The 13345-nt window shown below is 35.3% G+C and overlaps 1 protein-coding gene across 1 annotated transcript in view; it reads right to left on the bottom strand.

Annotated features, from left to right (window-relative positions):
- Positions 1 to 13345, bottom strand: part of 2010106E10Rikl (RIKEN cDNA 2010106E10 gene like) — a 63816-nt gene that overhangs the window by 33385 nt on the left and 17086 nt on the right. The window contains exons 3-4 of the mRNA NM_001395116.1: positions 13140 to 13331; positions 10408 to 10501 (exon numbers count right to left, since the gene is read on the bottom strand). Coding sequence (NP_001382045.1) covers positions 10408 to 10501; positions 13140 to 13331 — 286 coding nt within the window. The remainder of the gene's footprint in view (positions 1 to 10407; positions 10502 to 13139; positions 13332 to 13345) is intronic.

The raw sequence follows: 13345 nt of genomic DNA, 5'->3' as shown, positions 1-13345 counted from the left end.
CATTATATTAATCAGGTAGATTCAAAAAGTTAACTTGTCAAAAAGTTTAATTAATATTAGTCAATAATCACTCAGAAACAACACTCATATCTCAGTGGAATAGAATAATATCATATTCAAATTGAAGCATATTTGGAAGGTTCTTTTACAAGTGTTAATGTCAGTGTTTGTATCTCATATTTCCAGCTTTATTAATATATACATTATATATTAATATATACATGATCAAAATTTAGGCTGATTCCATTTTAGATTGTTAGTGATCAAAGGCTAAAGACAAAAAGGATACTGGGTTTTACTAGATTAGTCACATGGCTCCTTTATATAGTGCCATCATGTTTTCTCAAAGGCTGTTGCCAATTATCAATTAATTTTAGTCTAGCTTGGGTCATAGAAGATAGGACTTCCCCAGCCAATTACTGCCTTCTATTCCTGTGTCCGTTGTAATTCAGATCTAGAGGGGAAATATCTACCATTTTAATTCCATAGAAAATAATACCAAACATTAACCCTTTCCTTTGAATCTGAGAGAGGCTGTATTGGATTGAAGTCCAGTTGGTTATCAATCATATTCCATCAACGTCTGAAAGGTAATTATGTTTTCAGCAGTCAAAATGACATGTTATGTGCTAGGCACGCAGAGAGCCACCTTGCCATTGTGCAGGAAGTTGTAGTTGTTTTTGGTATAGATTCATGCCATGTTGAGGACTCCAACAAGGATAGCCGCAGAGATTTAGTTTCATATATTCATGCTTATGTCAGAGAGATAACAAATTTGCTTCGGCAATTAGCAGTTATAATATGATACTAATTAAACTGTGATTTTGGAAAAAAATGTACGCCTTGACAAGTATACTATCACTGTCCTTTATCTCATTATAGACTTTCTAGAATTAGGTCCACAGCTCATGCTTATTCTATAATAATTTCCAAGATAGAGGCAGAAAGTTTTGACAGATAAATTATTATCCCATCCTTTCTATTCTCCCGTTGTCCGTGCATTGCATTTTAGTTCAAAGGACATATGGCCAGCACAAAACTGCTCCTCAGACCTCTTCTATTATGCTGTATGTATTCATAGCCTTGTGGAATGGAAAGGGGAGGCAACAAACTACTTTTCTCCTGGTAAACAAGTGTTATGTAATAATTTTACTTGCTCAATGTAAATAGTAACAGATGCCATTTGCAAATTAATAACTACACTATAGGCACCAATCCATTTTTCCCTTTGCAATTTCATACCCAAAACATATTTTAATGTCAATTTAAAACTGAATAGTCCAAGAATCAGAAACTTTAACTTTTTAAAACTTGTTAAGTTCTAATTCTGTAGCTCATATTTTTATATATTACCATGTTTTTCCATGAAACACAGACTCTAGGTTTACCTGTAAAACTGCACCCTGACATTAACTACATGAGTCAGTGCAGGCAACCTAGAGCAACACCTGGTGGGAACCTCAGGCATTTGAGGAGAGAGGGGACATGTGGTTGGGGGAGGGGTTCATAAATTACTAATTGCTGTGTGCTGTGTCAGGTGATCCAGACTCACCCCTGAAGCTGCGATAAGCATTGTTACTATGATCGAGGCAAGATAAGTAGTTGGTTAGCACAATTGTTACTTGAATATTGAATTCACATTACAAACATAAGCCAGGTTGATAAAGAGACAGAGAAATAGGGGAAAAATGAAAACATTAAAAGAAATTCTGAGCCCTTGGTCCTGCCAAGGCTGGACCCCCCAGTGTAGGGGAATGTCAGGGCAGGGAGGAGGGAAGGGGTGGGTGAATGGGAGGGGGAACACCGTCATAGAAGAAGGGGTGGGGGTTGGGATAGGGGGTTTATGGATAGGCAGCCGGAAAATGGGATAACATTTGAAATGTAAATAAAAATATCCAATATTGTTGAAATAAAAAAGAGAGAAATGCTGGATAGAATTCTAAAAGGTGTTCACAACATAACAAAATAAAACTGGGAGATATTACTGTATGATAAAAAAAATAAAAATAATAGCCAAAACGAGCCTTGAAGGTAAAATTTTAATTTATCCAAAATACAATTGTGTGTTACCAATTCAAGATGGAATTTTTTCCATTATTAACTCATGGCAAAATAAATGTTAAATACTAGAAAGGAGGTGATAAAAGATGAATGAATATATTGTGTGCTTTTATGGTCTTTCAGATAGGCCCACTGGAGAGATACCCTCATAGCTGTCCTCAGTGACCCGCCCAGCCGAAAGAAGCCATATCAAACCATTGCCCCAATTCTATAATGGCAGTTAAGGTTAGAGTAAGGGGGAAGATAAAGTAGCAGGAAAGTCCTCTTAAGAGAAAATTCCCTGTGATCAAGAAAAGATAATTTCAGGGTATAGTGTAAACCTCATATACTCAGTCAAGGGAACCACATCTAGGAAGGTGTGCTCATATCAATAATCTACTGTTAATAGAGCCTGAAATGGTCAACACATGCTGGTTAAATTTAAAGGAAGATGTATAATACGGAGGAAATTGTTTTTATTTTCTATCAAAGTAGTTAACCCCTATTTCCTAAACTTCACATTCCTTCCAATGGGACCTAAGGTAGAAAAAAAAGGCCATCTTGGCCAAGCACACTCATGAGATCAATTTGAGTTCTGAAACATTATTAAAGTATTAGGGAAAAAAATGCCTTGGTAGGGTTGCTTGTTGATTTAGCAAAAAAAAATATTGTGAGGAATTGTCTTAAGAGACAGACTCTCAGTGGCAAACTCAGACTTTTAAATAGCAACTGGAAAAAATACTTAGCTCTCATGTGTGGCCTAAATTCACATTTAATTTTTAAACTTTTATTATCAATTCGTGTAAAACAAATTTTATCATGATCCTAAATGAATAGTAATGTATTTTCTGATAACCCCTTTGACTCCAGAATCTTTAACCATGGTAAAAGTTCCTGAAGAAATCACTATTGATTTTTAGTCAATTTCGGGGTACTTACACTCTTACATGTGTAACCCACCCCCTCCCCGAGGGGAAAACTTTTACTTATTCATTGTACAGAATCACTGGAAGGGGACATATTTGAAACATGAAAAAATTCAAATGTTGTTTCAGATAAAAATTTTACATTTATTAACCATATTTCAGTAACATTATTGAAAATTGGGAGCAAATAATGTGTTGTAATAATGTAGTATAAAATGTTTACAGGCAAACTTTATTATTCATCATGGATTTAATCTTATGAGATTCAAAAATGAAATCAACAAGGAAATGTTTATTTCTAACTAGACCACTAACATGCCTTTAAGTGATGTTCTATCTTTTCTCTTGTGATTACAACAAGGGAACAGATAAATTCAGATCCTGATTTTTAAGTAAATGTACTTGTATACTTGTGTGAAGGATCGTGTCATAGGAGTCTGCGAAAGTTAGAAGACTACTTGTTAGAGGTTGATTCTCTCATTTCTCCATAGGCTGGTGCAAGTGTCTTTATCCACCTTACCTGCTGAGTTCTTGGATTAATCCTTTAATGTGGAAATTCTCAATTTTGTTTCAAGGCACAAAGCACCCACCATTTTTGCACCAAACAAGATAGAGTTTTAAATGAAAATGGAAATAAGCATAACACCCAATCTAGCTGATTAATGTTTTCTGCTAAGACTACATGTGTATGGCCTCCGTGGGAGAGGATGTGCTGGTTCTGCTGTGACTTGATGTGCCAGGGTGGGGTAATACCAAGAGGGTGGCTCCCCATTCTCAGAGGAGAAGCAAAGAGCAGGAGTGTTGGGGACAGCAGGAGGGGGTGCTGCAATTGGGATATAAAGTGAATAAATAAATTAATCAGAAAAAGAAATTTGCCAAAAAGACTACAAGACAGTTTTCCTTTTACCAGTGCATGAGATTGGTTTTGATGCTTTAAACAATTCCATTATGTTTTTTTCAGTTTCTCAATTGATCAAACAACACAAAGTGAAGAGATGAAGAATCATACTCTCTTTTCAATGAATGATATTCTTTGGTGTTTCTAGAATGCCTTTTTGGAGTGTTGAACTATGGGCAAAAAAGTAATCTTAGCCAGACATGGTGGCTCAGACCTATTATCCAAACACAGGAGGACTGCCTTAAATTTGAGGCAAATCAAGGCTACAAAGTGAGACCCCTGGCTCAAGGAAGAGAGAAAGATATAATGGCAAAGAGACTATTTTTCTTGATGATTTACATAATAAACTTTCTTTAGAATTTCATGAATTAGGTAAGTTACACAAGATAAAGGTTTAGTTATTATATATTAATAAAGAGGGAGCTAATTACCAACTTGGTGTCAAATATATGCAAAGATATCACATATTGAAAATGCAGCAATAATCTTGAGTTTATCAAAATTTTCACAGAACCTTTTATAAGAGAGGGGAATTATTTACCTATCTGAAATAATATTGACCTCTAAGGAGAAAGTCAAGATAATAGTATAATGTATATAAGGAGTATTTTACTTTGTTAGATATTTAGATATATTTCTGTCTTACAATTTTATTGCTGTAAAGAAACACCATGACTATGGCAACTATTATAAAGGAAAACATTTAATTGTGGCTGGCTTTCAGTTTCAGAGGTTTAGCATGGTGATGTGCAGGCAGGCATAGTACAGGAGAAAGAACTGGGAGTTCTGCATCGAGATCAGCAGGCAGCAGGAAAAGAGAATGCCAAATTGGGACTTGCTTGAGCATCTGAGATCTCAAAGCTCACCCTTAGTGACACAAATCCTCTAACAATGCTACACCTACTTCAACAAGACCACACCTAATAATGCCACTCCCTAGGAGCCTATGAGGGCCATTTTCTTTCAAACCACCACAATTATCTAGGATAAATGATTTCCTGAATTTATTTTATCACCTCTTAATTTGAATGTACTCAATTTGCTAACAACAAAGTTGGCAACAGAGTATGTCTTGTGAGTATTACTACCAAGTTCTAAAAATTGTATTATTCTCTTTAAGGTTTTCAGGAGACCATTTCTCTTTAAATGTTGCTATTTTATGCTTTAGCCATCCAGTTATATCACTATTTACTCTATGATCATCAAAACACATTCATTTTCTAAAGCAAGTACAACATGCCCCAGTATAGTTACTGCAAAATGAATTTCATGGATGGAAATGATTCAAGTATATTTATTCCATGGCAAGAACTCCAGCAAGTAAGCTTATTTTAAAAGGCAATCTTTTCAAGTTACTTATGATCTGAATAAGACCCCCAAATAACCAACAAACACAGTGGTGAATTCCTGCAGGAATAAATTATACAGCATATACACACTTTGCTGTCACAGGTTTAGAATATGTTGGGCTTTCTAATTATATGCTCATGCTCAGATTATAAGAACTTTGAAAGCCACTTTATGCTAAATGTAAGGATGTGGGTACAGTTGGGTAAAGAAGAACTTACAACAAGTGAAAGATCTGTATGATAAAAACTTCAAGCCTCTGAAGAAAGAAATTGATGAAGATCTCAGAAGATAGAAAGATCTCCCGTGCACATGGATTGGCAGGATTAATAGAGTAAAAATGACTATTTTACCAAAAACAGATTCAATGCAATCCCCATCAAAATTCCAATCCAATTCTTCATAGAGTTAGACAGAACAATTTGCACATTTATCTGGAATAACAAAAAACCCAGGATAGCTAAAACTATCCTCAACAATAAAAGGACTTCCAGGGGAATCACTATCCCTGAATTCAAGCAGTATTACAGAGCAATAGTGATAAAAAACTGCATGGTATTGGTACAGATACAGGCAGATAGACCAGTGGAATAGAATTGAATACCCAGAAATGAACCCACAAACCTATGGTCACTTGATTTTTGACAAAGGAGCCAAAACCATCCAATGGAAAAAAGATAGCATTTTCAGCAAATGGTGCTGGTTCAACTAGAAGTCAGGATGTAAAAGAATGCAGGTCAATCCATTCTTATCACCCTGTATAAAGCTTAAGTCCAAGTGGATCAAGGACCTCCACATCAAACCAGATACACTCAAACTAATAGAAGAAAAAGTGGGGAAGAATCTCGAACACATGGGCACTGGAGAAAATTTCCTGAACAAAACACCAATGGCTTATGCTCTAAGATCAAGAATCGACATATGGGATATCATAAAACTGCAAAGCTTCTGTAAGGCAAAGGACATTGTTGTTAGGACAAAACGGCAACCAACAGATTGGGAAAAGATCTTTACCAATCCTACAACAGATAGAGGCCTTATATCCAAAATATACAAAGAACTCAAGAAGTTAAACTGCAGGGAGACAAATAACCCTGTTAAAGATGGGGAAAGGGAATAACAATTGAAATGTAAATAAGAAATACCCAAGTTAATAAAAATGGAGAAAAAATGGGGTTCAGAGCTAAACAAAGAATTCACAGCTGAGGAATGCCGAATGGCTGAGAAGCACCTAAAGAAATGTTCAACATCTTTAGTCATAAGGGAAATGCAAATCAAAACAACCCTGAGATTCCACCTCACACCAGTCAGAATGGCTAAGATCAAAAACTCTGGCGACAGCAGATGCTGGCGAGGATGTGGAGAAAGAGGAACAGTCCTCCATTTTTGGTGGGATTGCAGACTGGTACAACCATTCTGGAAATCAGTCTGGAGGTTCCTCAGAAAGTTGGACATTGCACTACCTGAGGACCCAGCGATACCTCTCTTGGGCATATCCCCAAAAGACGCCCCAACATATAACAAAGACACATCCTCCACTATGTTCATAGCAGCCTTATTTATAATAGCCAGAAGCTGGAAAGAACCCAGATGCCCTTCAACAGAGGAATGGATACAGAAAATGTGGTACATCTACACAATGAAATACTAATCAGCTATCAAAAACTATGACTTTATGAAATTCATAGGCAAATGGAGGGAACTGGAAAATATCATCCTGAGTGAGGTAACCCAATCACAGAAAAACACACATGATAAGTGCCTGCCCCACATGTGGCCCATACATATACAGCCACCAAACTAGATAAGATGGATGAAGCAAAGAAGTGCAGGCTGACAAGAACCAGATGTAGATCTCTCCTGAGAGACACAGCCAGAATACAGCAAATACACAGGCAAACGCCATCATTAAACCACTGAACTGAGAACAGGACCACCATTGAAGGAGTCAGAGAAAGGACTGGAAGAGCTTGAAGGGGCTTGAGACCCCCATATGAACAACAATGCCAACCAACCAGAGCTTCCAGGGACTAAGCCACTACCTAAAGACTATACATGGACTGACCCTGGACTCTAACCTCATAGGTAGCAATGAATAGCCTAGTAAGAGCACCATTGGAAGGGGAAGCCCTTGGTCCTGCCAAGACTGAACACCCAGTGGACGGGATTCTTGGGGGGAGGGCAGTAATGGGGGGAGGATGTGGAGGGGAACACCCATACAGAAGGGGAGGGGGAGGGGTTAGAGGGATGTTGGCCTGGAAACCGGAAAAGGGGAATAACATTTGAAATGTAAGTAAGAAATACCCGATTTAATAAAGATGGAAAAAAATAAAATAAAAAGGAAGGAAAAGGAAGGAAGAGCTAACAAATACAAAATCTTACCACTACTCTCTTAAATTGAAGTAAGTCAGAACACTAAACATTTATATGGACAATTCAAGAATTTTGTGTTTATATTGTGTCAGCTAGGAGAATAAAGAAAATAACAATGGAAAACTATATTTAATTCAGTGGAAACAATTTGATATTTAGCATATGAGAAGTCATTATTTATTGAAGGCAATATTTTAAATGTACAGAGTATAATGTATCTAAACAACTTTCTGAACAGCTTAAGTCTTTGAATGTATCCCAGTTCTTTACTAAGTAGCTAACTGATGTAGTCAATTTCTATTTTTTAAAACCTCCTAACTGGCAAAGAATATCAAAGAGAAGACTGTGCTAGATTGGGACAGACATTGTGTGAGGATGTTGAGGATTCCCAGGCAAGGAACTATTCACAACACTTGAATATAAATATTTCGATAAACATAGTAACAATAGCAGTCATGTATCCACAGGGAGATTGAGAGGGAGGAAAGGAGAATTGTATATGATGAATACTGCCTAGCTGATAAGCGTTTCCTGTGTTTCTCCTCATCAGTTTTAGCCATACTCAGAGTGTACATAGCACTTTTTTTAACAGATAAGAGGAAAGTAGAGAAAATGAACTCAACTCAGATTTGGAAACTACATAGGTGACAGACGTCACTATGGAGGCTACAAACACGTAAATTATTAAAATGGAAAGGCGTGTTATTACACGTTAGCTTCTCTTATTCATAGTTTCTTCCTACAAAAGAATTCTCATTTCAACGGAAAAATCAGCCAGCCAAAGCCATTTGACAATTTTAGGGAATACCATTTTGGAGATATGAACAATATTTACATTAGCATGTTCGCCCAGAGCACTTTAATCTTCTTTTCTGAAAAATACTTTGGACCAGATCTTTAATGCTGCTATTTTAAAGTTCAAATATTTAATTTATTTGATTTTAAGTAGAAAATAACTCACCACAAATCCTTCATTCTACAAATGTTTAGGTTAACCTTTCAGTGTTTCAATGTTTAACTGGCCTTGATATTAAGATGGTACCCGATCAGACACATATATAGAACTATACTGAGACACATATATAGAACTATACTGAGACACATATATAGAACTATGCTGAGACACATATATAGAACTATGCTGAGACACATATGTAGAACTATACTGAGACACATATATAAAACTATACTGAGACACATATATAGAACTATACTGAGACACATATATAGAACTATACTGAGACACATATGTAGAACTATGCTGAGACATATATAGAACTATACTGAGACACATATATAGAACTATACTGAGACACATATATAGAACTATGCTGAGACACATATAGAACTATGCTGAGACACATATATAGAACTATACTGAGACACATATATAGAACTATACTGAGACACATATATAGAACTATACTGAGACACATATATAGAACTATGCTGAGACATCATATATAGAACTATACTGAGACACATATATAGAACTATGCTGAGACACATATATAGAACTATGCTGAGACACATATATAGAACTATACTGAGACACATATATAGAACTATGCTGAGACACATATATAGAACTATACTGAGACACATATATAGAACTATGCTGAGACACATATATAGAACTATGCTGAGACACATATATAGAACTATACTGAGACACATATATAGAACTATACTGAGACACATATATAGAACTATGCTGAGACACATATATAGAACTATACTGAGACACATATATAGAACTATGCTGAGACACATATATAGAACTATACTGAGACACATATATAGAACTATACTGAGACACATATATAGAACTATACTGAGACACATATGTAGAACTATGCTGAGACACATATATAGAACTATGCTGAGACACATATGTAGAACTATACTGAGACACATATAGAACTATACTGACACACATATATAGAACTATACTGACACACATATATAGAACTATACTGAGACACATATATAGAACTATACTGAGACACATATATAGAACTATACTGAGACACATATATAGAACTATGCTGAGACACATATATAGAACTATGCTGAGACACATATATAGAACTATGCTGAGACACATATATAGAACTATACTTAGCTTGGCGCTATCTAATTCCAATACGGTTTGTACTTCTTTAGAATACAAACGTCGCTATTAGCATATTTAATGATAAATAAAAGCTAACAAAGAGATTATTTTGTGACACTTTGTGAATTGTCTGAAGAACAATATTTTTGACACTCTTTTATTTGTGGTCTAATGCGACAGCAAGGTCACTTTTACTTTTTATTCGGAGCAGTTCCTAAAACACACTGATTTTAATATCTAGCCCAAATTCTTGGCCTTTTGCTCATATCTTTGTTGTCCCCTTCTTGCAACTTTTTTTGTTATGTGTTTTAGTTTTTTTCCAAGCTTGCTTTTGAAATATGTTTTAACTTGATTTTGCCTGGAAGGGAATGATATATAGAAGAGAAAGAGAACATCTCCAGTGTCACTGCTGCAGGCCTGGCCTGCACTCTACTGATATTTGATAGATAGCCTAGAACCAACTATCCCATACTGGTGCAATTTCATTTTTGATATTTACTTTTTTTTTCTTTTTCTTTTTTTCGGAACTGGGGACCGAACCCAGGGCCTTGCGGTTGCTAGGCAAGCGCTCTACCGCTGAGCCAAATCCCCAACTCCTGATATTTACTTTTAACATTGGAAAACTCCGCTTACACTCTCTATGGCATTTCTCTTTTTGATATCTTCTGTAAACGACGTTTATTTAACAAATAAGTTTCAGTGTTTACCTCTCCTTGATTAGGTTGAGGAAGATTTCTATCAGTACCAAAACCATATGCAGAATTATGCTGAGGTCGAAGTTCTGACATACTCCTCTCCACTCTGGCACATAAAAAAAAAATGCAATCCAGTTAAGACAAAGCATTTGCATAACTGGTTATAAACCAATGTCTTAATAATATTTTGTTAAGAATACACATCAAATGCTTCCATTTTAAGACTATACTCAAGAAAAAGAATTGATAAAAGCTGCAATCTATCAAAACTATTTTATGATCAAGGTACTTTACTTCATCTGATTTTATACAACATTTGTTGTAAAAACCTTCAAGCATATTGTAAAGTCAAATAAATTTTTAGCAATTAGAAATATCCATATATCTCCGACATTGACTCAACAATTACCAATTTATCGCATATATTAATATGTACATATTTATATCTATTTTCCTATGGAATTATTAATCCATCTTTTCTATTATGCAATTGTAAGTAAATTTTAGAAAGCAGGATATTGCCCAAAGAATTTCACTGCACCATTTGAATATACAGAGAACTTGCTAGTTGAGTATTTTAAATTCAATTCACAGATAAGAAACCTAAGGCCTAGACAATTTATGGAGACTTTTTGGACTACCTATTTAGGAATTTGTGGGAGAAGAGATTTTAACCCTACTCAGGCTTAATAATCTTTTCATTTTCCACTAATTTAAAGAATCACACAGAGTAGATTCAGAATTATCTTGTCAATTCACAGTTCATATAATAAAAGAGCTATAAAAAGAAATTCAAATTAAAAATCACATTAAGTTAAAGAAAATACAGTTGCTTAAGTATTTATATAGAAAACACACGAATGACCTCAAATCTTGTGAAGACTATCACTATCTTGATAAAAATCTAGTTTTGTTTATCCTTCTAAATACCATTAATTATTTCATTTAAGTCTTAGAGTGATGAAGAAATAAGATATAGAAACTCATTTTTTCTATAAATGAGGAAACAGTGAACTTTAGTTTCCTCAAAGTCACAGAGTTATTAAAAGAAAGAGAATTGACATATATGTTCATTGATTATAAACTTTGGAATAGGAAGCCTGGAGTTAAGTGCTCATTGGTTTAGAGAACTTGCTGCTTTTCAAAAGGACCCAAGTTCAGTTCCCAGAACCCATGTTGGGCAGTCACTACTCTCTATAACGTCAGTGTCAGAGTCTCAGATTCACTCTTGTAGCTTCTGTAGGCATTCACACTCACATAGTATACATACACACTCACACAGATATACATACACATAGGTAACAATGATGAATCCAACAAAGAACTTCGGGATAGGAAGATTACAGAGAATAGTTTTAAAGTGACCTACATAGGTGTTATTTATAATTATAATGCTTGGTTAGTGCCTCAAAGAATTTACAGCTTTTATTAACTGATAATATGAAATTCTTCACGTTAATTTTATTTACAAAATTATGTTTGTTAACATTTATTATATATACCACATACATAAACATATGAATACACATGTATACACATACACCACATGAAACCTTAAAAATATGGAATAGAGGCATAGAGATTGAAACTTGAAAATGACAAAATGGTTGGTGAGATTAATCTTACTTTTTCTTTAGACAAGTACCCATGGCAGATCAAACTGCTGATTTTGTTGGAATTTGAAAGCCAGCTCTTATCAATATGAGGCAATCAGTATCACACCCTTCCCATTTAAAACTAATGTTTCAATGTATCCTCATAATGCTTGGAAGAGAAGTAACATTATCTTGTCATGGAGGAATGATGAAGTAAAGTAGATGATAATTTAATTAAGTGATAGAAAATTGATGAGATTATACACTGATATTTAACCCTCATATTTCTAATGTTCAGAATCATTGAAAACCATAAAGGATAGAGTTTGTTTTACATAAAGAAATAAAGGTGATGCAGCAAGGCGTACCAACTTTAACACTGTTTTAGCAAATTGGATTCCGTTAGCACAGCATGAAATTTATGCCGAGTAACCAGATTCAACACCACAGCCTTGGCCAAGTTATTTGATCTTTCTATGCCTCAGTAGTCTCATCAATGCTTTATAGAGTTGTTGAGAGGATTAAATGAATTACTAGCTGTGAAACATTTGTAACTCATCTCGCCATGCATAATAAATAGTCTGTACCTGATTGCTGCTTTTAGTATCATCCTCACCATCTCTGAAGTGAGTAGGCCTGATTATAAACATCTCTATTTTGTAGATGAGAAAATTAGAGCCCAAGGGTATGAAATTAGTTAAATAAGACAGATGTCACTGCAGACAAGACTTTCAGATTCATCTTTTTGTGTCTCGGATAGTGCTGCTAGTATAAGGAAGTTGGATGGATGGACACAGCCACCTCTGATCTTCTATTCCCACACCACTAGAGAAGAATATGTGGTGTATGCAAACACTGTCCTAGTGGGAGAAAAAGCACTGAAATGGGACATATTGTCAGTTGGTTTGGTTTTTATTTGAAGAAGGGCTTTTTATATTTTTCCCTACTGAAATCCTAAACCAAATATGTGTACCTTGGCAATGTTAACTTGACATTGAATTACAGTGTTGATGGATAGGAAAGAAAATATACACATTACATGCACAGTAAGTGGCATTCATTATTTCTTGATTCATTTGCTGGTCCCATGAGTGAGAAAAGTGAGAAAAAACACACTACTTTTCTCTGAATTACTGAGAAATCTCTTACCTGTTATGATCTCCATGCTTCTTTGACTTCCCTTTACAGTAATGGATAACCTGGATTGCCACACCAACGATTATAGCCAGTGCTATTCCAGGCAATGTTGCTACTAAAATCAGGTCCAGAGTGTTCCAGAGTTGTTCACATTTCTCTCCCATGTACCAGTAGTCTCCCCACTGGCCTCTGAAATTTGGACATCTAGGTAGGGATAA

The sequence above is a fragment of the Rattus norvegicus genome, chromosome X (assembly GCF_036323735.1).
Source record: "Rattus norvegicus strain BN/NHsdMcwi chromosome X, GRCr8, whole genome shotgun sequence".
NCBI lineage: Eukaryota > Metazoa > Chordata > Mammalia > Rodentia > Muridae > Rattus > Rattus norvegicus.
Note: the sequence above shows the minus strand (reverse complement) of the source record. Positions and strands in the feature narration are given on the sequence as shown.